At 50.6% G+C, this 24,753-nt stretch overlaps 1 protein-coding gene across 1 annotated transcript in view; it reads left to right on the top strand.

Annotated features, from left to right (window-relative positions):
• CRYL1 (crystallin lambda 1) overlaps positions 1-24,214 on the top strand; it is a 149,011-nt gene extending 124,797 nt beyond the window's left edge. Inside the window, exons 6-8 of the mRNA XM_036251127.1 lie at positions 15,252-15,357; positions 21,900-22,006; positions 23,694-24,214. Coding sequence (XP_036107020.1) covers positions 15,252-15,357; positions 21,900-22,006; positions 23,694-23,807 — 327 coding nt within the window. The 3' untranslated portion in view covers positions 23,808-24,214. The remainder of the gene's footprint in view (positions 1-15,251; positions 15,358-21,899; positions 22,007-23,693) is intronic.
• Positions 24,215-24,753: the final 539 nt, after the last annotated feature.

The raw sequence follows: 24,753 nt of genomic DNA, 5'->3' as shown, positions 1-24,753 counted from the left end.
GATTGACATTCCCATGTTAAACAGCTTTGCATGCCTGGAATAAATCGCACTTGGTCTTGATGTATCATTCTTTTTTGACATTGCTGGATTAGATTTGTTTATGTTGAGAACTTTTTGCATCTAATTTCAGAAGAGATACAGGTGTGTAGTTTTCTTTCTTCTTTACTATTTTTGTTTTATTTTGATATCAAGGCAATACTGCATAGATATTAAGGCAATAACATATAAAATGAGTTGGGGCCCTGGCTGGTTTGGCTCAGTGGTTAGAGCATCGGCCTGCGGTCCAGAGAGACCCGGGTTTGGTTCCTGCTAAGGGCACTTACCACGGTTGCAGTTTGTCCCCGGCCCTAGTTGGGGTTGCGCAGGAGGCAGCCACTCGATGTGTCCCTTTCACGTCGATATTTCTCTCTCTCCCTCCCACTCCATCTGAACAAAAATGGAAAAATGTTCTTGGGTGAGGATAAAAAAAATTAAAAAAATAAAAAATAAAATGAGTTGGGAAGTTTTCTGTCCTCTTCTATTTTCTGAAAGAGATTGTAAAGCTTTTTGTTAATTATTTTTTGTTTGGTAGAATTCTCCAGTGAAACCACCCAGGCCTGGAGAGTTCTTTTTGAGGAGGTTTTTAATTGCAAACTCCTCTTCTTTAACCATTCTAGAACCATTCAGGTTGTCTGTTTCATCTTGATTGAGTTTTGGTAGTTTGTGGTTTTTGAGAAATTGGTCTATTTCTTCTGAGTTGTTGAATTTATGAGCATAAAGTTGTTGGTGGAACTCTTATTATCCTTTCGTGGCTGCAGGGTCTGTAGCGATGGCCCTGGTTTCGTTCCTGAAGTGGGTGACTGTGTCTGCTCTCTTTATCTTTGTCAGTCTTGCAGAGGTTTATCAATTTTGTTGACTTTTTGGAGGAGTCAACTTTTTGTTTCATTGACTTTCTCAGTGGTTTTTCTGTTTTCAACTTTACTTACTAACGCTAGAGGGCATATATTAATACTTATAGCCAAGCTTGAAAGAAATTTTAAGAAAAGTAGGGCGAGGAGGCTACCATGCTAGACTATCCACTGTGGGGCTCGAGGGGGGAGCCAAGCCATAGGTTTCATTTCTAGGTCAGAAAGGGAGAGCGCCGGGAATAAGAAGCACCTTGTCTTTACCGCATCCTAGACCGTGACACACTGTCCTGTCGTCCGTCCTCACAAGCGCTGCAAGGGCAGGGACTATCTGGGAGCAAGATGGGCGCCTAGAAATCTGAAGGAACGTGGGAGCTGGATTCTGTTGTTGTCTCCCAGACCTCACTTTCTTCCTTTTCAGTTGACTTCAGAACCAGGATGGAGCTGCCCTTGTAAGCTTGGAAATGCCAGATGGACAAGTCTGTCTGCAGTCCAACATTGGGTGACAGGATCCTGTTGGCCAGGAATGTGACTTTGTGCCCATATTCTTAAGATAATGAGCACAATAAGGGAAGTTGTGTTGTAGTGATCAACGCTCTCCCAGACAATAGCTGAGCTTGTACCGATAAATCCTTGCTCCATAGAGGATGAGTAAATTGAGGTGAGCAGACATGAATCACGGGGCCACGAACAGGTTCTCAGCCTGCTGGATGCACTGGTGACAATATGTGGAGAATGCTGAGCGCAGGTCTTACTCATCCTTCTAAGTAGTGGTATTGTTAGGCTGGGTCTCTTCCCCAGGCCCTGAGCTGCAGAAACACAGGTCTTGGTTTCTCACCAGGGAAGAGTGGTCTGTGGGACCCAGATGGGACCCTTTGAGATCCCAGAACTTTGTCTTTGAGCTTTATTTTTAGACATGAACACCAAGTGTTTCTAGGAAATTTTTTCAGTTAATAAAATGGATCCCAAAGATCACATAGTGATATTAACAGATGAGGCTATTGGTGGTAAATGTAGTTGGGGTTTCCGTTGAGTGTAATTCACAAATGACGTAGGAATCAGGACTCAACACCAGGAACAAACTGGGATCCTTTCTTCATCAGTGACTTCAGCCTGCACAGTATTTCAGTTTACAGGCTACTTTCCTTTCCTTTTTCAGGATTTCCAGACATTTTCCAAATATCCAGTCTTAAACCATGCTGTTTTTGCCTTTACAAATGAAGACACTAGGCCAGGAAGTGAGATAATCGGATCCATATTCCACAATGGGCAGGGATTCAGAATGTGCCTCCTCTGCTTCTGTGTCTGCATTTGTAAGTGTCGGTGACAGTGGACCTGGGCTATGAAGAGGATTGGCTGGAGTTACATTTACGTTTGAGGCTGAGCACATGCCTGGCATAGCATACAGTTTAGTAAATGCTATAGATTATCATGATCACATTGATGATGACAATGTCTTCTGAGTCCTTGGAAACAGATTTTGTGTGCAACAGCTGTCACCCATGAGTTAGTGCCGAGCTGAGAGGCTCACATCCTGGCTCCACCCGAGGTCCAGGGCTTGTAGATGGCAGCATGGGCCTGAGAGCTTGTGGGAAATGCAGTGTCTCAGGTCCCACCCTGGACCTGCAGAGGCAGAGCCAGCACCTCAGTGAGCTCCTCAGGAGGTTTGTGTGCACATGGAAGTCAGAGAAGTCTGGCTCACTGCCCAGGGAGACCTTGGCCCCAAAGTCTTGATGTATTATATTTCATCTGTTCTAAGATAAACTTTTTTTTTTCTTTACATTTCAACATCTTAGTTTTATTGGCAGCATTTTTTAATAGAATATTAAATACTAATTTAACTTTCAACTGATAGAGTCTTAATCTTACTTTGAATGAGGTACAGTATATTCTACCATCTTTTATTTGTCTTTTCTCCTTCCATGTTTTTCTGTGTCTGTATGTCTCTTGTTTCTGACTCTCTTTGCCTCTGACTCGGGCTCATAGCAGATAAACCTGCAGCTCTAACCAGCTTCTTTCTGCTTTGTGGACAGGCCCTCACGTGCTCACTTTGGAGCGGAGGTGGGGAACCTCCTTTCTGCCAAGGGCCATTTGGATATTTATAACATCATTTGTGGGCCATACAAAATTATCACCTTAAAAATCAGCCTTCTGTGTTTGGTCAGGCTAAGTTGGTGAGGTGTGTGAGGTTAGCTGGTACGGATTTTGTGGGCCTTTTACGATCCATGGGCCAGATGTTCCCACCCCGGTTTTAGAGCGATGGTTTTCAGTCCTTGCTTTATGACACTGAATACTTCTGGTCATCCCAACAAGATGTGAACATTGATTTAAAAAAACTATTTAATTTACTTTTGAATAAAACAAACATATCAGAACAAATGAATGCGAGGCTGTCACTGCCCAGAGGATGTGAGTTCTGGTCCTGACCGGAATTGGCCTCCCCACACCCCAGACAGCATCTTCTTGTCATGCTGGCTGCCACTTAGCATCTTCATCTCGCCTTTTTCCGGTACAGGGATGCAAATTGTCATCAGATTTCCTCCTATTAGTCACGGGCTTGTGTGAACAGAAGCAGGTCCCTCCAGGGTATGAGGCAAAACAGGCCCTCCCCTTGCACGGAGAGGCCGTCCTCGTCCTCGTCTGCAGGGCTGGGTCAGGGCTCTCCCGGCCTGTGTTGCGAGCCAGGGAGCGAGCAGCCTGTGCATCGAGATCTGTTACCCTTAAGTTAGAATGTTCAACGAGCTCCTTTATGGAGTGGGAGGGGACACAAGGGGGACTGACTGATGGGGCAAACATGTTTTAGGGAGGAAAGATGACCTAAAATTGTAAATTTACCACTGTCACGACCTCTTACATGCTGAGGCCACGCAGAGGTCGATGGTCTTTGGTTCTCTCCTTTCATAAACCAGTATTAGCCTGGGTCCAGCTCTCCAGTTCTCATTAGTCCCCGGGTGTTTGCCTCTCATACGCCTCTGACAACATCCCGCCTCCACAGCCTGACCCTTTCTGACAGTCTGGGGAGGCCCTGTCATTCCACTGATGGCATTTTCCCTTAGGTGTCACACCGAATAGGTGTCCTGTGCCCGAGTGAGTATGCTACCTGCCGATCACTTGGACTTCTGCTCTTGGAAGAAAAACAGTACAAAGTGGGGCAGTGGGAATGAAAAGAAGAAACTAGAGCAGCTCAGTCACTTATTTCACAGGTGTCGGGACCAAGGAGGTAGCAGTTGTCTTATGGCTTCAGTCTCAACAAGAGAAAGCATGTCCGAGGCAGTCGGTGCTGACAGGCGGGGCTGTGGTCGGTTCTCTTTGGAGAGATGTTGGAGACACTGTGCACCGCTTCAGGCTATGGCTACCCTGGACCTGGTCCCGCAGGGAAAAGCTGAGGCTTGAGTGAAATACTGCGGTGCAGACAGTGGCGACATCTGTGTACTTGGCAGGAAGCGTCGTGTAGAATGACAGGCCAGAGTGCAGAGGGGTGTCAGAGGAGCTGAAGAGAAGCGAGCTCCTGCCCTCCACACCACACCCTCAGTGGGAGGAGTTTCTACATGTTACGGATTTAGACTTAAGAGTCCAGGGTTTTAATTTTATTAAAGATGCAGTGAGTAAAGTGCCGGAGCGACTCTCCTGTGGTTGTAAAGGACCCGGTGCAGCAGCCTGGCCCTGGGCTCGGGCGTCTCCGCTCGCCTTCCCTTGCCCTGCCCTGGGCCCCACGTCCTGGAAGCGAGCCGCCTCTGTTCCCTCTGCATTCCTGGTCTGGGCGCCCTTAGAGGTCAGCTGGGCCGCTCTCCCTGCTTCCCAGGGCTCTGCGGGCAGGCCGTCGGTCCCTCGCACTCCTGGTCCCACAGCAGGTCCTGCGTGGGTCCCAGCTCGGGTCCTGCTGCGCCCTTGCCTGCCCCCTGGTCTGTGGCTTCTTCTGTTTTTGTCTCTTTTTACTTTTATTCTTGTGTTTTTTGTTTATTTTCATTTAGTTTTGTGGTAGTTGTTTTTGTGTGGTTCCTTCTTTTGTGTTCTTCTGCTCGGGTTCAGGTACAGCGGACACAGTCTCCCAGCTCCCAATCTTCGTTTGCCCTTTCTCACCAGGTCAAAAATCACCCAGCAAAACTTTTTCTAAGACATTTTTCTGCCACTTCTGCATTATTCTAGCTCCCAGAAATACACCCAGACATTGGTATGGATGAGACTGAGGGAACTGCCCCCAGCCTCCAGTGTTGGAGCCCGCGGACCGTCGCCTTGCTCACCCCTGGCTCCGTGGTCCAGTGCTCAGCTGGTCTCTGTCCTTCTTGCCTGCAGAGCCTGCAGAGCCTGGGAGTGGGCTTGTCCACGGCAGCAAGTTCTCAGCCCAGGACATAAGGGAATTCTGGCTGTAACTGCTCTGGCTCACTCACGCCAGGCAGTTCACTGTGGCCATGGCCCATCGTCACTGTCCTTTTCCTTAGCTCCACCCACTTCTCTGTGCTACAACTCAGTTGGGACCTGTGGGGACCTCCGGGCAGACGCATCGCCTCCTGTCCAGGACCATGTTCCAAACAGATCGAGACCTGCTTCCTCGTTGACTTTGAATTCGGAGAGCGTGCTGGCAGTGGCCTTTAGTTCAGAGAGACGGCGGTGCTTCTCATCTCCAGGGGAGCACTGAACAGACAGGGTCTCGGCATTAAGAAGTCCCAGAACTGTACCAGAACCCACACCCGTGATGCTGACCACTGGACCAGGGTCAGTGAAGTAGAGGCCATTCATAGGCAGCGTGGACTCGGCCATCTGGTTGGGAAACCCAGTCTAGATGGGACTCGAGGACTGAGGCCGTGCCCGGGACGCGGGCTGAGGCTGGAGGCCGGAGGAGGCGCACGCAGCGTGCTCACTTCCTCCCGGACAGTCAGTGAGGGTGTGAGCTCTGCAGAAACGAATGAGCTTCTCTCTAGAAACTTGATTTGCTGGCTGGGAATCATCGGTTCATTAGAACTCCTAGTAGCTAGTGCTTTTAAGAAGCAGACCATTTTTATAATTGTATTTATTAGTTTATGAGAGGTAACTTTCTCAGTAGCCAAATTGGCGAGCAACAAACCCCCTTGAAAGGAGAAATGGTGCTGATTTATTATTGTAGAGACATCTGCAGCCCCATTAACAGACAAGCATAATGAAACCATCAAGCACATAATTAAGAAGACACACTTGCATGGCCTGGGGTTGCTTTAGTCGTGTCTCCGGTCAGGGCTTCTGGGTCAGTACTGGAGCTCGGAACCACGGGATGGAATGTTGCTGTGCTGGCGGCCGGCCGAGGGTAACCACCACCGACAGTCCACCCTGAGTGGAAATGACGGATTTCAGCTCCTCCAGTGTGAGCTGGACAGTTAACAGGCGGGTGGTGATGGGCCCCTGAAATCGAGGCTGGAAGGAGGGCAGGGGGTTCTCAAGAGAGAAGGCAGAGGAGGGCGGCTGCGGTGGCAGCGTGCTCTGTGGCCTCCCCTGCCTTCCGCAGCTTGGGACCTGGGACCTGGGACGGGGGAGGCAGGGAGTCCCCCGGGATTCTGAAGGAGGGGCGGGAAGAGGGGGGGCTGCTGTGCTTCTGGTCTCCCGTCACCAAGTGTGTTTATACTGTTCAGACCTCTCTGTGAAACGCTCTGTTCTCAGAGACTCCGCAACGAGGGGATCTCTACCCTTGCTGAACAGTGGTTCACGTCTTCACATTTGCACAAAAGGATGGATTCCTTTTGCTGTGTTTGTTTTTAAGGTCAAAACCTGTTTCATTCTTTCCGACTCGATGATACTGGTTTTCTCCCTGAAAGCCTGTTACGAGCAGCATAGCATGAAAACACGCACAAGAGTGACCTCCGGGCCCGAGGAGCCCCGGAGCAGCCTGGCACTGGGGCAGGCTTTCCTCCGCTTCCCTTTCCCTCTGGACTCGTTTCTAGGTGAGAGCTTTGTTTTAAAGAATATTCGAAGGGAAAAATACCACTTGTGTTTCCCCTACCCTAAGTCCAATGGCTTTTATTTTTCTGTGTCCTTGTCTAGTTTCTGTTGAGAATACTTTTCTCAGGTTTTCATTTTTAATGGCTTCATGATATTTCATGCAGATGATTTAAAAAAACAATCTCGTCTTGTTGTAAGGTAGCTTCGAGTTTCCCACCCCGACAGCACTGCCGTGAGCCCTCGCACCCGTCTCTTCCCCTGGAGTATTTCCTGGCAGCCGGTCCCCCGGTCACATGGCTACTCTGGTGCAAACCTCTTTGTAAACCAGGGGTAGCCAGCATGCCTCCAGAGGGCTCACCCCACGCCTCTGGCCATCCGTGGAACACATGGGTTGGTGTCCCGCAGCCTGACCACACGTTCACCTCATAGTTTCATCGGTCCCTCTGAGCACTCCCCCAGGGCTCTGGCTGGGGGGTCCATGGCTCTGACTCAGGGTCCTGTTGCATCAGTGAAGTGAGGTGTTCATTCAGCTCTTCTACCACTTAGCAAAGTTTGCCCAAGTCATTCTACAGGAATGTCTGTGCCCCATGTCCAAGAAAACGTGTAGGTGTTGGCACGAGGCCGACCAGCTCCTACCCGACTGCAGGGAGCAAGGACAGCGGGTCCCGTGGGTGTGCGGGACCAGGTGTGGGCAGCGACAGGGGAACTGAGGGGATTACCTTGGGGGGGGGAGCCGTTGGGAGGTCGTCAGGATGGTGTTGTTCCTCTGGAGGGGGACGAATGGGGGGAGGCCAAATGGTCTGGGAGGTCTTCGGGAAGGGCGTAAGGAGGGCTCCGATGGAGGAAGCCTTGGGAGGGGTTGGAGCAGCGGGCAAGGAGGACCTGAAGGGTGGAGCAACAGAAACAAAGGTTGGGGCGGGACGGAGGTCCCAGAAAGCCTAAACATAAGGGATCTCAGAATCTTTCCTGTGCACCGGCAAAAATTGTCAAGGTCGCAAAGGATATTAAAGTCAAAAGTGCCAGTGGGGGGCCAGTGAGACTGGTTATCTAGGGTATATTGAGGCCAGGCAACCTGGGACAAGAAGATAAGTTGTTTCTTGCGTATAGTCTGAGAATATCCCAATTTGGAAAAGTTTTCGAGGAGACATCCGAGGGGGTCTTATGGTCGAGTCTGGATTCGGAATTGCCCATGGCGACAGATTAGAGGGGCCTGGAGTGTCGGGAGAGTGTCCCTTTTGAATGTCCGTCCCCGGACAGATGTCCGTCCTGGACGGACAGGGTGGTCGTGAAGGAGCCTCAGGCGTCCCTAGAAGCAGCTTCAGACCTGGAGTTCCTGGAACTCGGCGGAGAGGCGGGGGCGTCCCGACTTGGCCAAGGTTTGGACGGGAGACCTGAGCCCCGGACGACAGATCAAAACCTCAGAAAAAAGCAAAATGGTTTTGGAGCCTGGCTCCGAGAAATGGGTTTGGAGCCTGGCTCCGAAAACCCCAGAGAAAGAGTGAAACAACTTACGGTTTAGGAGCCTGGCTCCGAAGTCGGTGCTGGGTCGAGGGAGATTCCGAATCCAGAAGACCGGTGGCGGCGCAGGGAGAGGAGGGAGACTCTCGTCCTGACCAGAAAGGCCGGGCCGGGTCACAAAACCCTCGCTCTTTTTTTCTCCCGGGTTTTGGCACCAGATGTAAGGAATCGGGGGCGCCGCCGAAAAACAGAGAAGAGACTGGAGAGCCAATCAGCCGAATAAACAGGGATCAGGCTTTATTGGCCACACTCCGCGCGGGCTCACAGACTCGGGGGGTCGAGTCCTAGAAGCCCGCCCGATGCTGGGGTTTGTGCTTTTTTATATCTGCCCGTTGCAGCTGGGATCTGTCTGTTAGGGTTTGACCTTGCGGGGGCTGTGCAAGGGAGCCTCTGGAATGTGAGTCGATAAGAGCAGGATGGGAGTTAGTCTACAAGTCCGGGGCAGGCCGTTCGGAACAGGGTGGGAGGCAAGGCTGAGCAAGCGAGACAATGGTCGAGCAGTTTGCCTAGGGCCAGTCCCCAGGCTATCGGACAATTAGTATCTGTAATCTGTTTAATTAAAGAGGATTATCCGCAGTAATCTGGCAAGCTTTATGCCATCAGTTGAAAGGCCCTAAGAGCAGAACTGAGGTTTCCACCATCAGCACTGGCCCCACATTGCAGACTTCAGTTGCCTGCATTTGCAAAAGCCAATTCCTTGGCGTAAATCTTTGTTGTTGCTACTCGTCACCCAAGGATATTTCCCCATTGAGTTTTAGAGAGAGTGGAAGGGAGGGAAGGAGGGAGGGAGAGAGAAACACGGATATGAGAGAGAAACATTGATTGGTTGCCTCCCGCATGACCTTGACCTGGGCCAAGGATCAAACCTGCAACCCAGATATGTGCCCTTGACCAGGAATGTTCCAGAACCTGCAGCCCTTTGGTCGGCGGGCTGATGCTCTAACTGCTGAGCAAAACCTGCCAGGGCGTTTTAGGAATCTTTTAACCACATGGGGCTTTCCTTAGCACACGTGGCTTGAGAATTTCACCACGAAATGGAGGAACTACTGATAGCCGTGCAGACAAATGGGGCCGAGCCAGGCGCCCAGGGCTGGGGTCGGGTTTCAGCCTTTTAGCTGTGCAAAGTACGCTGTTTCCAAGGACTTGTTTATCAGATTCATGGTTTCAACTCAAGCACTTGTTTCTGCCTTTTATACCATTGTGATTATTTATTGTAATTAATGCTGATAATACTGACACTTAGGTCACAGATGTCACTAGGACTCAGGTGGTGTGAGAGTGGAAGAGTAATTGTCCTCTCACCTTTCTGAGTTCTCCTGGCTGGACAGCCAACCATATCAACCTGAGACGGATTAACAGGAGAAAACGACCACATCCATTATGGCTACATTGCGTGGTTCCACAGGAAGATGGACTGAGGACACACTGGGTGGTTCAGCTCATGTGCCATTCTGGGCCAGGGGGAGGCAGCAGGCTCTGGGACTTCAGAGGGGAAGCAGGCACGTCACAGGTGGGATGAGAAAGAGCAGACAGGTGGTCAGCAAGTTATTGCTGGGTCACCCAGAAACCATGGGACAGAGGAGGGGAGTCCAACCAATGGGCATTTACACGGCTCCCCGTGGCCACCAGCATTACATGTACTGGAGCTGCTAGCCGAGGTTCCCGTCCCGAGGCCGAGGTTCCCGTCCCGAGGCCGAGGTTCCCGTCCTGAGGCCGAGGTTCCCGACCCGAGGCCCAGGTTCCCGTCCCGAGGCCCAGGTTCCCGTCCCGAGGCCCAGGTTCCCGTCCCGAGGCCCAGGTTCCCGTCCCGAGGCCCAGGTTCCCGTCCCGAGGCCCAGGTTCCCTTCCCGAGGCCGAGGTTCCCGTCCCGAGGCCCAGGTTCCCGTCCCGAGGCCCAGGTTCCCGTCCCGAGGCGAGGTTCCCGTCCCGAGGCCAGTTTCCCGTCCCGAGGCCGAGGTTCCCGTCCCGAGGCCCAGGTTCCCGTCCCGAGGCCGAGGTTCCCGTCCCGAGGCCCAGGTTCCCGTCCCGAGGCCCAGGTTCCCGTCCCGAGGCCGAGGTTCCCGTCCCGAGGCCCAGGTTCCCGTCCCGAGGCCGAGGTTCCCGTCCCGAGGCCCAGGTTCCCGTCCCGAGGCCCAGGTTCCCGTCCCGAGGCCGAGGTTCCCGTCCCGAGGCCCAGGTTCCCGTCCCGAGGCCCAGGTTCCCGTCCCGAGGCCGAGGTTCCCGTCCCGAGGCCGAGGTTCCCGTCCGAAGGCCCGGGTCCCCTTCCCGAGGCCGAGGTCCCCTTCCCGAGGCCGAGGTTCCCTTCCCGAGGCCGGGGTTCCCGTCCCGAGGCCCAGGTTCCCTTCCCGAGGCCGGGGTTCCCTTCCCGAGGCCCAGGTTCCCGTCCCGAGGCCGGGGTTCCCTTCCCGAGGCCGGGGTTTTCTTCCCGAGGCCGGGGTTCCCTTCCCGAGGCCGAGGTTCCCTTCCCGAAGCCCGGGTTCCCGTCCCGAGGCCCAGGTTCCCTTCCCGAGGCCGGGGTTCCCTTCCCGAGGCTGGCTTTCCTGACTGGGTTCCTCTTGGCAGGTAAAGGGGGAGGGTCTAAGTTTCCTTCTGAGTCTTCTGTTTCTTAAAAATGATCAGCTTGAAATAATCAATATCCCAACAGGCATATTTTGGGGAGGCAAACTCTGATCTGCCTCGGAGGAATGAAGCTCAACGACAAAGCTAAGCAAACCGAGCTGCAGAACACTCTAACCTGCCCGGCCGCGGGCTCGGGTGGGTGAGCGTCGTCCACACACTGAGAGGCTGCTGGTTCGATGGCCAGTCAGGGCACGTGCTGGGTTACGGTTCGGTCCCCACTCGGGGAGTGTACAGAAGGCTTCTCTCTGATCGATGTCTCTCTCTCTCTCCCTCTCCCTCTCCGGTGAGGATGAACAACAACAACAAAAAGCATCCTAACCGAGAACCTTTCATTCGGTGCCCGTGCAGGGGCGAACCGTCTGCTCAGTGAGGTGAAATCCTGATGAGTGAGCATCTCAGCTGGGTCACTTGTTTTTTTCCTCTGAATTTAATTTCTGGGTAAAAACTGAAGCTTAGAGAAATCTACTTCAATAATGCAAATGCAGCAGAAAGGAGTTAGGAAGCAGCAACGTTAAAATATTTTCCCTCTTCTAAGTTGTTCACTTAGTGAATAGTAACTGATAGAAGTACAGAGCCATCTGCAGACGCGCCAGGGGGAGCGGAGAACCTTGGGGATCGGGAGAAGGCGGGCCCCTCCCCTGTGTGCAGACAGTGTGGACAGTCCCTCTGAGGCTTTCCACGGTCAGGGTCACTGTTAGCTGACATGATACTTACAAATCGAAATGCGACCACCCTTGGGTGGCTCCCTTTCTGGGTGTTTTGAAATCCTTTTGAAGTCAGCCCTAAAAATACTGAACACGGTTATAAGAGCCAAGGCAAATAGCACGTTGATGTGAGACAGCTTCCCTGTCCCCACCCCTCAGTTCGGATGCCATCAGAACTTCAGGCTGCGGAATGTTGGCCTGGAAGCCAGGGATGAGGGAGAGTCTGCAGGGTCCCTGCCTGGCTGCCTCCGCAGAATTCCGGAGCCCTCGGGTGCTGGGTGCCACCCCAGATGCCTGTGGGCATCCGGGAGAGGGAACTAGAAGCCACTGTCCTGCCCCCATAGCTTGGTGAGGAGGGTGCCGTGTGGTTCAACGGGGGGTTTCTTAATGATTCTGGGCCTCACTGTGACTTCTGTGTATCATTTTCTCCCTTTGCTGCCCCTCCCTCTGTACAGCGTTGCTATCAGAAGCGAAGGGAGTAAACTTGTGAGCATTCAAGTAAACTGAATAAATTAATTTGCTGCTATGAGCAGTCCAGATGGACTCACAGTAGGATGATTTAGAACTAATAGGGAGCACAGTGAGGTCCCACAGTAGCTGACCAGATTGGCAAAAATTGGCAAGCATAAGGCCACCAGGTGCTGGAGGCAGGGCACATGAGTGCAGCTCAGCAGGATATCACAGCCAGAGGTGTGTGCTTGGGGACAGACTATATGCCTCGGGTGTGTACCCCAGGAGCCGGGAGCAAGAATGTTCTCCACAGCCCTGTTTACAGCAGTTGCAAAATACGAACGACCCAGAGGTTCATGCACAGCAGGGTGGGCGAGTCAGCTCTGGTTTGCATGCATCAGCAAGAACGGACAGACTACAGCTGTGCACACAGGCAGAGCCTGAAAGCATAAGTTTGTGTGAAAGAAGCAGGTCACTGTGGATGAAAAGAGGCTGCGTGCTAACCTGACAAACTCAGGGGAGGCCTGCGTGGCAGACTTGCAAACTCAGAGACCTGAAGTAACCACCAAGGATGGTCTGAAGTGAAAACTTTTTAACTGAAAGCAGTTTACGGCAGGTAGTCATGTTCTAGGCCAGCATCTTCCCTGACAAAGGTCAATCTTTACCTTCACTGAGCCTGTTTATTGTCTTTTGCATCCAGGATAATATTCCTTTGGAGTGTCAGGGTACCTCTCCTTTTCCAGACCCCTCAGGGCACAACCAATGCACAGGGTGGAAACCATAAACCCTTTCATTGGTATTGTTATGTGTTAATTGTTTACTGTTAACTGTCCTGTATCCACCTATGTATGTGTCTGTCACTTTACTTTTCGTCTAATCCCAGAGGTTTCCCCCTTTGCTTTCTCCCGCCTCCCTAGTCTGTCACCAGTGGGTCTCATGTAACCCGCTTACGTCTCCTCTCTGACTGTAACGTATAAACTAAGGTGAGAAACTGCCATTCTCTGGAGCATTCCCCAATCCATTGATTTTGCTCCCCGACCATTGTCAACAGTTTGGCTCAAATAAACTCACCAGAATCCTCTGTAGATTTGTTTCTTACGTTGACATCACAAAAGAATGCACAGTGTGATTCTATTTTGAAGAAGATGAAAACGGGTAAAAAGCACACTTTGTCGTTTAGGAATGTGAACATAGATGGCAAATCTTGAAAGAAATGGTTATTCCGAAAGTCAGATGCTTGTCTTTGGGAAGACTACGGTCAGGAAGACAGACACCGTGGTGGTTGGAGAGGTTGCTTTTCGTTATTCTCTGAGTCGTATACTTATGGTCTGTGCACGTCTTTCTTTCTCTCTCACACACGCGGAACTAGACGGGGAATGGTTCCCTCACACGAAGTTTCTCCTCACACCTAAACTGCACTGGCCCCTTGAGGGTGGTTCTGTCCTTTTGGTTTTTCATCTCCAGCCACCCCTCGCCCCCACCCCAGGGAGGTCCAGACACCCACACGGACCTGAGACCGCTGGTGTCTCTCCCTTAGCAGCTGGGCTGCAGGTCAAGGATACAAATCTCCTTTCTACCTCTTGGGTGACTCTGAAGTCTGGGACTTGAAAAATCACCTGGTTCAAAGGAGGGTCAGCAGCAGTTCCTGAGCATGGAGGGCCTGGCCTGACCCCACAGGGCCATCTGGAGGGCAGTGGGCCCCTGTCTGTTGGCCACAGGGCCATGGTGAACCTGTGATGAAGCCCCCACCCAGGCACCCTCTCCAGTGGCCCTTCAAGGAGAGAGAGGTAAACGCTTTGCTCTGTAATGCAGAGTAACAAGTCGTGTAGGGTAGGCCACATGTCTGAGCCTGTTGTCAGGAGCTGGATGGACACATTGTGTGGGTGTGCCCTGGAGGTCGGGGCAGAACTGAGATTTCCACAGGGCCTGACTACACTGGGGACCACCAGCTGAGGGCTGGCGGGGGCCACCCGGGGCGCCGGCGGGCGGGAGAGGCGTGAGCACCGCGCACCGTGAGGGGCCTGTGGCAGAGGCGGTTTGGCGTGGCTGCCAGGTGCAGGCTGTGTCTGTGCCCACAGCGCTCTATTTGTGAAAGAAACCACCCAGGAGATATGAGCTGGAGGTTTCAGTTGCTCTGCCAGTCTGATCAGTGAAGACTTAGGGGCGACATGACCGCCTCTCCCGTGTCTGTCTTCCTGACGGCTGAAATGGCCAAGGTGAAACATCCCCGGGTGGAGACTGAGCCGTCAGTGAGGGGCCCAGGGTGCAAATATTTCTGGTGCATTCCTGCTCCTTCCAGGAAGACATGAGGAGCAGACCGGGGCGCAGCGTTGGCCAATTTGACATGCAGCCTCCCAGCCTCCCAGCGCGCCTCTCGCTTTGCAGTGTGCATTGCTCTGTGACCCAGATGACAGCTCATGTACGGCAGACCCACCTTTGCAAACATACACCCTGTTCTACGCTGCATTTCATCAAAGACTATCACTCTTTACCAACTCATTAAAAGCCAAACAAGGCCAGGCTTGCAGGCGGGCAGAGCCCGCCCGGGGAGCAGCTTCACAGTCCCTCCAATGGCTTCATTCTTCCGGCCCAGTTCTTAGCAGATGTGTAGAAGATCCTTCTGGCCCTTTTCCTCCAGCACCACATCTATTTCTTCCCTTCCCTGCATCCTCTCCCCTTTGCCAGTGCTGCCAGTGAGACACGGTTTGTGGGTGGAGAAGGGAAGACTGTATTGGGCACAGGACAAGAAAAGGTTGATTACAGCTATGGAAAAAACAAATTGGTATTTGACATTTCACAAAAGAATATCTTTTCAGGATCCATTCATATATTATAGTTTCATCATGCAAAATACAATGAAAAGAGTATTTTGGAATCCTGCCCCAGTTAAGATGAAAGTGACAATAAGAAAATGGTCTTTCCAGCCCGGCCGGTGTGGCTCAGTGGTCGAGCATCGACCCATGCACCCAGAGGTCGCCAGTTCGATTCCCAGTCGGGGCACACGCCCAGATCCTGGACACGGTCCCCAGTGGGGGGCACGCAGCAGGCGGCCAACCGATGTTCTCTCTCATCGATGTCTCTCTCTCTCTCAATAAATAAAGAAAAGTTATTAGGAAAAAAAAGGTCTTTCCAGAGGACTCATCCATCTGCCACCCTTCCCTCCATTTAGGAAGGCATAGTGTCTCCGGGTGACCTGGACCTCGTCATGTCCCAGGGCCTGGGCCCGCGGTATGCGTTCATCGGACCCCTGGAGACCATGCATCTCAACGCAGAAGGTAGGGGCTCAGATGGGAATTCTGTGCAGTGTTGTGTTTTCATGGGTTCCGTAAACAATCATAGGTTGTCTTTTCCTACAAATGAATGGAAACGGTGTCATGGGTAGGAGGTGGTGGCCAGCCCTGGTCATTCACAGGTAGGGCGGGACAGGTGGCTGTGTCCTGGGATGTCAGTCCATGGGCCTCAGGGCTCTGTGGAACAACATTCCGGTGAAGACTGGAAGAAGTGGCTGATGTTATGGAGAATTTGCCACATGCCATCCAGCGTGTTAGAAGACAAAGTGGTATTTTTCTGAGAAAGATCATGAAATTGTTTAGAGGCAAGAAAAAAAAGTAGGGACATAACCACATGAACCTCTGCTGGACTTACCTTCTGTGTAAATATGGGCAGCTTGCAAGTGTGATTTTCTGAGCTGTAGGCTTCTTTCCAGAAGCTGGGGTGCACGAGGGGGGGCTTCTGCAGAAGGGGCTGGTGCCCTTGGTTAGCGGCCAGGCCGGGCCATCAGTTACCCTGGAAGCTACCTCAAAGGGCTTGGGGAGGTAGGTATGAGCTCACGATCTGGTTACTCTAAAAGCAAGGTCACTTGAGACGGATGAGAAGCTTCCAAGAATGAAACTGTCCACCAGATTTTAAGCCGCTTTTAAAAGAAGACATCGTTTAAAAAACAAATAACAAAACCTACACCAAATTAAAACAATGAATCAAAAAAGCCATGTATAAAAATCTGGGGAAATGTCACCTATATAGTATGATGGCTGTTTCTCGGTGTTGAAATTATAAATACTTTTATTACCTTTTTACTTCTCTGTGTTGTCATACATTTCTATAATTATTGTAAGTTGTTTTTAATAATTATATTATTAACTTGTAAAACATATGCAGGAAGAGAAAGGGAATATGTGATTCAGCTCCAGGATCTACACTTTACAGAAACGCTGAGACACTGAAGCTGACCCGGAAGGAGTGGCGAGACCGTGTGCTGTCCGCCTGTCCATGACCTTTGTGGGGGTGGAACCAGAAAGAAAGACGGGGAATGGCAGGCAGACAGGTGTGGGGCCAGGCCACGCAGGGAGAACTTTCTCGTAGGCGGAACTGATGTGGGAGGAGAGGCCAGGTTGTGAGCGGGCGAGCTGGGCCTCTGGCGCTGGTCTGCCCTGTGCGGACGTTTGGACGCTGACAGCAGGCGGAAGTTGGAGCAGGTGGCCTCCGGAGTCTGCCTTGCATTTTGTAATTCCGTGAGGTTTGGGTGATGCTTTAGTGAATCTTCACCACAGTAAGTAATGAAATAAAATCTACAACACATAATTCCAAGCAGTATTGCCAGATGCACTCTTGCACACAGCAGGTACATGCCCGGGGCCTTGAGCAGGTTGGTCACGTGTCATGCAAATATGGTTCAATAGGTGATTTGATTCTTCCTTAGCACCCAGCTGAGCAACTGAGGGGGGAGGGGACTCTCCCCTGCGCCCTCATATCACTTCTGCGGGGTGGTAACAGTGGGCGTAGGAGGGGAATGTGAAGACACAGGCTTCATAAAAGTGAAATCAGAGTTTTGAAGTATCATTAAAATAGTCTTGGATAATTTTAAATGTTTTCCTTCCTTTTTTTTTTTTAACCAGAACCTTAAAAGTGATGAACATATTGAAGCATTTGAAGTGTATGTAGACATTGCTGGATAACCACTGTGTTTTTCTTTTCTTTTTTTCTTGAGAAAAATAAGATAATTCAGGTATCAGGAGAAACCGATAGGGAGAGACCTGAGAACTGCTTTGACTCTCCAAAAGCAGAAACAGAACCGATGAAACCAGAAACTCGGGAGTCAAACAGGGTGGCAGATAGGAAGGAGACCCATAACAATTTTTCACACAAAGCAGATTTGATAAGAAAACCTAATTGACTTAATATGATAATGGCGGACGGATGTAGTGTTCAACTTCAGAGCATTCCAAGGACCAGAGTTAGACAGTTATAAGATCGGGCCTGGAACCAGTGGAAATGATCACGATTCTTCACATTGTTGCCCAGGATATATCAAGATTGGAGTTAGGAAAGTTCTTTTTTCTGACGTCGTTTTCATAAAGCCAACATCTCAGGTTAAGGCTAGTTATTTGTCTTCAATGCTACAGTCTATCTAGGAGGGGTAAAAATATTTGACAATTTGTTTTTAATTTAATAAAATAGCACCTGAAATATAGGAGTCCTGCATGCTTCCTTTGCCTTTTGGCTACTTTTAAAAAGTAACAGCCACGAAGGACGAGTGGACCTGGTCCATGGAGCCAGGTGGCCTGGGCCTCTACTTGACCTGTAAGCTGAATAGCCCTGTGCAGTGGGTCCAAAGCACCTCAGTATCCCCATCTGTAAGATGGGGCAGCAGCAGTAACAACCTCACAGGCGTTGTGTAATAATGAAACCAGATGGAGACACCTAGCTGGATGGCTGACACATGAGGTCCATAATAAATGTTATATTCACACAGAGCTTTAATTCCCTACTCTTCCACTTAAAAAAAAAATTCTCCCCAAAAGATTCACAGGTGCACGAGAGAAATACAGAACACTTACAGATTAGGACATTTTTGCTGTGGAATATGAAATCCAAGGTTTCGGTTTGTTTCCTCGCTAAGATTTTAGACTAGCAGGTCAGCACATCCTGGCCCCGCCAGCACCGGGCAGCCTCCCGGGCGCCTGCCGAGTTCAGCTGTACCTGGGACATGACTGTTTATTGGGACCTGGCAGCTCCTGGACATCACTTCCAGTTGAAGCAAATGTTTACCATTTTGCCTCTCAGTTTCCCTTGTATAGATGCTTGTCTTCTTGTTGTTTCTGGTTTAAATCGAGATGCCTGCTTGGTGGGTCTGGTTTGTTTGAGTGGAGCTGTGAGCTGCAGTCAAACAGGTGAGCTGACGGGGCGGGTCCACCGCCTCTGGCAAGGCCTCGCTCGTGGGAATTAGATAACGTCCCTGTGCTTCGGAGCCTTTTTGATTTTCACTAAGAAGTTCTGACTCTTAAAGGCAGGCGAATCCACGTGCGTGGGGTTCACAGGCTGTGTGCACACCAGACTGCTCTGGTGCGGGTAGCCGCCAGGGCTCTCCAGGAAACAGTGCCCAGGGCGTGTCGGCGCAGACAGATGGGAGGCTCTCGCCGCTCCATCACCTCGGTCGTCTCCCCGTCAGGGCTCACAGCCAAGGAAGCACAAGTCAGACAGCAGCAGGAGACACGAGATCCAGTCAAGATGATCACTTCTTTCTCCCTTTTTTCCTTGTATGGTATAGTATAAGCATCTTTTAAGAAATTAGGTTCTAAGTCTTTATTTACTTTTATCCTCACCTGAGGACATTTTTCCATTTTTTGTTCAATTAGAGTGCGGGGGGGTGGGGGGGATCGATGTGAAAGGGACACATTGAGTGGCTGCCACCCTCACAACCCAACCAGGGCCAGGGACAAACTGCCACCGAGGTACGTGCCCTTAGCGGGAACCGAACCCGGGTCTCTCCGGACCGCAGGCCGACGCTCTAACCGCTGAGCCAAACCGGCCAGGGCAGTTCTGTGTCTTTTAAAAAGCCAAGCTCCCCCAGCCGTTGGAAGTTTGTGGTTGACCAGGACGGAGGGCGTGGAAGCCTGGAAGGAAGGACACGGGAGGCTCACTTCACAGGAACACAGGGGAGGGGTGGGCTGTGGGATGGAAGGTGAAGTGGCTTTTCTTTCATTTCCCCTGAAATCGGTATTCTGGAACATTCCCACTCAGTCCTCTTATATGACGGAAGGGAAGAGACTGCCGTAAGGTCATGAATGTGCTGGGACATCGTAAATGACTGTGACGCAATGTCCCTGTGAACTTGTACTTTGAGCCAGTGGGAGAGCCGTCCAGAGGTATCAGGCTCTCTACCCGCAAAGTGGGGGTCTGCACACGCTGGCTGGTGGCTGCGTCCCGCCACCGCCACGGCCACCGCCACCGCAGACTCGAGCTGCTCCCCGTGGGCCGGGTGCATGCTGCAGAAAGGGCTTTTACGTTTGTAGGACTGCAGTTTTCACTGATTTCCTGGAAAAGTTGGGGGGAAGTTATGGATTGTATTATAAGTTTTACTGTATTTTGTTTCTGTCTTAAAGAAATAAAGGCTCTTTTAAAGCCACACATTTTATGAAAGCAGGGAAAAGAGTTCTTGTAAGCCCCTGGGAGATTCAGATGATTTCACAGGGACACAGAAAGGTGAAGCCTTGTTCAGAAAATGTGGAGTAATCCAGAGTGAAATACAGCCCTGGATCGCACCCTGGGCTCTTTGCTGCCCGCGGACAAGGAGGTGGAACTGGTTCCGGGAGGGTACCCCTGGGCTTCTGTTCCCCGCACGTGTGTGAACACGCAGCTCCAGCCAATCCTCCCATTTCATCCTCACCTTACCTTTCCGTCTCGATTCTCGTGTCTCTGTCCCCAACTGTTTGAGTCTCGATTTTACCACCTTTCGTTTCAATGAATAAACATAGATAAAGTGAGGAAGATATTTAATTTCCGAAGGAAATTTGTTGTTTTCTGTAAAGTTCTGGAAATGCTGAGCCTTTAAAGACAGCTCGATGGTGCTGGTCCCTTTCGGGAGCCTTCCGGATCCAGAATTGTCAGGTTGTACTTGTATTAAATGAAACGAAACCCTTATTTTGAAAGAAGAGCATCCATCACTTAATTGTAGGTGCTAATGTCAAGAAAGTTGATATGTTTAAATATTTTACCCTTCAAAACAATTTCTCTTCTGAGAGCAGGTGTGATCTACCTTTAGCACACTGAAAGAGAAGCAAAGCTATTCAATGCAAATAAAACGGGAAATTCGGTGAATTCAGGCTTTCACAACACTGTGGGTCCAAAAACCAAACCCCAAAGGAATTTTTCTTTTTTTTTAAAGAATATCTCGTGCCCTGGCTGGTTTGGCTCAGCGGTTGGAGCGTCGGCCTGCGGTCCAGAGAGACCCGGGTTCGGTTCCTGCTAAGGGCATGTACCTCGGTTGCAGTTTGTCCCCGGCCCTGGTCGGTCATGTGGGTGGCAGCCACTCGGTGTGTCCTTTTCACGTCAATGTTTCCCTCTCTCTCTCTCTCTCTCTCTCCCTCTCTCTCCCTCCCACTCTACCTGAACAAAACAAAAAATGGAAAAATGTCCTCGGGTGAGGATAAAAAAAGAGTTTCTCGTGGTGATGGTTTTTCTGGGGTAGATGAGAGCCAAGCGCGGGATCTTTGCAGATTCTGCTGTTCATTTGTTCCCGTGTTACCTTTTATTTTATTTTTTTGTTAATCCTCACCCAAGGATATTTTTCACTAAGTTTTAAAAGATAGAGTGGAAGGCAGGGAGGGGGGGAGAGAGAGAGAGAGAGAGATCAATGTGAGAGACACACGTTGTTTGCCTCCCACACAACCCTGACCAGGGGATTGAACCTGCAACCCAGGTCCACGCCCTTGACCAGGCATCAAATCCGTGACTCTTGGGTCTACAGGCTGATGCTCTAACCATTGAGCAAACCAGTTAGGGCCTGTGTTACCTTTTAGGCTGAGTGACCAACCTCTGAGTCTTCCTGGTTGTGAAAGATGTTGGAATTGGGCCAAGGGTGACGCAGTGAGTGGCTCAGCCACGTCCCCAGTGGGCCCAGCACTTAGAGACGCCTCTACTATGCACACCCAGGGCTGGTACACGCCTGCACTGGCCCAGCCCTGCTGCTGCCCGGGCCGGGGGAGGAGAGGCATGCCAGCAGCAGACGGGTCCCTGCAGGCCCGTCCACGTGCTGGGAGCAAGCCTGGCCTTCCTCTCCGTGCACTCCTGACTCCAGCCGAAGAGCTTAGCTTTGGCCACACGCAGCCCACAACTGCGTCTGAGTTACCGTGCTGCTTCCTCCTCTCTTCTTCATGGGTTTCTCATCAAAATCCTAGGGCCCTTACCTCAGCATCTGAGGCACTGGTTGGGTTCCCAGGGCCAGGAAGCTGCAGAAGCAGTTGGGGAGCCGTGCAGCCTCGGGACAGAGGCAGCCTGGGCTCTGGGTCAGGGCGGTCATCCACTGGCCACGCTCCAAGCCTCCTTCGAGGATCTGCTGCTTTGTAGACACCCAATCAAGTGGTAACGAGAAGTCAGGGAACAAGTATAAAATGGGAAACAGATCCAAGTGAGCTGTGACATCCCTGGTTCTAAGAAAACACATTCAAGCCGTTTACACAGGGAACCTCATAGAGACATTGTTCAAGGTCATGCTTTTGGTGGAAATGGGACTTAGTGGGATAACCAGGAAGTCAGTGTAGGGACACAGGCTGAGTGGAGTGTCCTGCGAGGCACACCCACGGAGGCAGAACGGCAGGCCCCTTGCTCTCCAGGGTCCTGAGCTGAGGGAGAGCTTGACGAATGACTCGGGTGAGGGCCCTGGGTCCCCAGTGCCTGGCCAGGTGCACTGCCCACCTTGCCCTCACTCGCAGGAAGAAAGGATGAGTTCACCTGGGGGGGGCTCCCAGTCGGTGTCTTAGCTGGGAGTTCTCTAACGTTCCGGCTGATTCTCTGGATTCTTGTGTACCTGTGGTTTTAGGCACGTCAAGCTACTGTGCCAGATATGGTGAAAGCATGAAACACGTCCTCAAGACATTCGGACCCATCCCAGAGTTTTCTGGGGCCACCGCTGAAAAGGTTCACCAGGTGCGTGAGTCCCGCGGGCTGAGTGGGGGAGAGCTCTGTGCGCCGGGAATCTTATGTGTCGCTAGAATCTCCAGTGTTGGTTTTCACGGCCCCTCGTCCCCAACTTGGCCAGCCACAGTTGTGCAGGGTGCCTGGAGACCTTCAGAGCAGTGTGACCAGTGGACCGGGAGCTCACTGTGACTTCTCTGCGGAGCTGCGGTCTCTGAATCAGAAAGCTCCTGCGGCGGAGGGTCCGCTGCGCTCCTTCCGTCCGCGAGAGCAAATTCAGCTGGCACAGCAGGGCCAGCAGCTGTGCTCCTGGCAAGTTACCTCTTCTTCACACCTTTGTTCTTTTCTTATTTTTAAATTGTTTTCACTTACAGTTGATATTCAGTATTATTTTATATTAGTTTTAGGTGTACAACATAGCAGTTAGACATTTACATAATTTACCTAGTGATCCCCCTGGTAAGTCTACTACCCACCCGGCACCACACGTAGTTATTATAATATCACTGACTATATGCCCTATGCTGTACTTCACATCCCCCTGACTATTTTGTAACTACCAGTTTGTACTTTTTAACAAAATCATCCTCACTGGAATATATATTTACTGATTTTACAGAGAGAGGGTGAGAGAGAGAGAGGGAGATACAGAAACATTGATGGGTTGCCACTCATACCCACAACCTAGGTATGTACCCCGACCAGAAATCAAACTTGAGACCTTTTTGTGGACAGGATGATGCTCTAACCAACTGAGCCACACCAACCAGGGCATGCATTTCTTATCCCTCAATACTTCTCACCCATCTTCCCAAGTCCCCTACCCTCTGCCAACCATCAGTTCTCTGTATCTATGAGTTTGTTTCTATTTTCTTTGTTTTTTAAATTCCAAATGTTAAGTGAAATCATATCGTATCTGTCTTTCTGTGACTTTTTCACTTAGCATAGTACCCTCTAGATTCTTCCATATTATCTCAACTGGTAAGATTTCATTCTTTTATGTTTGCATAATATTCCATTGTATATATGTACCATCTCTTCTTTGTTCATTTGTCTATTGATGGGCACTAAGGCTGCTTCCATACTTGACTGTTGTAAATAATACTGCAATGAACATAAGGATATCTTTTTGAATTAGTGTTTTGAATTTCTCCAGATAAATACACAGAAGTGGAATTGCTGGGTCATATGGTAGTTTCATTTTTAATTTTTTTGAGGAACCTCAGTACTGATTTCCATAGTGGCTGCACCCATTTGCACTCCCACCAGCAGTGCACGAGGGTTCCCTTTTCTCCAGTCCTCGCCAACACACGTAGTTGTTGGTTTACTGATGACAGCCATTCTGACAAGTGTGAGGTAGTATCTCATTGTGGTTTAATTTGCATCTCTCTGATGATTAGTCATATTAAGCATCTTTTCCTGTGTCTATTGGCCATCTATATGTCTTCTTTGGGGAAATGTCCTCTGCCCATCTTAATTGGATTATTTTGGGTGGGTTTTTTTGTTTTTTTTTTTGGTGTTAAGTTGTATGACTTGTTTATATATTTTGGATGTTAACCCCTTATCAGATGTATCACTGGCGAACATGTTCTTTCATTCAGTGGGTTGTCTTTGTGTTTTGTTGATGGTTTCCTTTGCTGTGTGAAAACTTTTTGGTTTGATGTTGTCCTGTTTTTTTCTTTTCTTTTCCTGTTCCCAGGCTATGTGTATGAAAGTTCCAGATGACCCTGAGCACTTAGCTGCCAGAAGGCGGTGGAGGGACCAGTGCCTCATGAGACTCGCCAAACTGAAGAGTCAGATGCCATCCCAGTGAAGTCTGTAATGCTGTCACTCGCCTCACCCGAAGTTCTGATTGGTGGAACCACAAGGACTTAATCATATCGCTTGAAACAATGGCAGCCAGAGGTACCTTGGCGTGCAGGTCCCGAGCGCGCTCCCAGCTTAGCAGTAGCTGAGTCAAGGTGCCCTGACCTGGTGTTGGAGCAGCACTTAGCTTCTGAGAGCTGTTGAGCTCCTGCGTCCTGGGCGAGCAGGTCATCTCGGGATTTTCACTTTTTATTTTTAAGTGTGATTATGCATCCTGCCTTTTATAGCTAACAATTGTAGTTTCAAGTCATTTTAATCTGTAGCAAAATATTTTTATAATTACTTCTAATTCCTCTCTGAATACCCTGTGGCCCTGCATTTTTGAGGCAACGAACTGCCTTCATTTTGCCAATGCTTATTCTAAATAAAAGTCTTTAATTCCGTACAGATGTCCGTTTTCTTCTGATCTTTCTGAGAAAGACAGTGTTTGAGCCTGATTATCAATGTGTTTCAGAGTGACCGTGATGAATGAGTAAGAAGCAAATATTTCATTGTGGGTTCTTCGTCTGTCATTCAGTATAAACCCACCTACTTGGGCCAGTGTTCTGAGGCATGTTCCGCGGTGCCCTGTGGCTCTGTGGTCACTCTGTTTGGGAACCTCCATGGACTGCCTGCCCCTGGGCCCTCACGTCTATAGGGAACTGGGGACTCCAAGCTCTGCAGTAAAGATACCTGTTTAACTTCACCCAACGTCCCATCATCTTTAACGTGGAGTCTGTTCCTAGCGCTGCTCTTCAAATACCCGGGTAATAGCATGGAAGTCCCCCCACCCCGCAGGGCCAGCACATCACAGTGACTGGTCACTGGATGCTGCTGCGGGGCCTGTGACAGCTCCCAGCCCCAGGGATGCTCCAGCCTTTACATTTCTGCTTCCCAACTTCACCCTGTAGGAC

Source organism: Molossus molossus, unplaced genomic scaffold (assembly GCF_014108415.1).
Source record: "Molossus molossus isolate mMolMol1 unplaced genomic scaffold, mMolMol1.p scaffold_m16_p_10, whole genome shotgun sequence".
Taxonomy (NCBI): domain Eukaryota; kingdom Metazoa; phylum Chordata; class Mammalia; order Chiroptera; family Molossidae; genus Molossus; species Molossus molossus.
The sequence above is the reverse complement of the archived record's forward strand: the minus strand, read 5'-3'. Positions and strand labels throughout refer to the sequence as shown.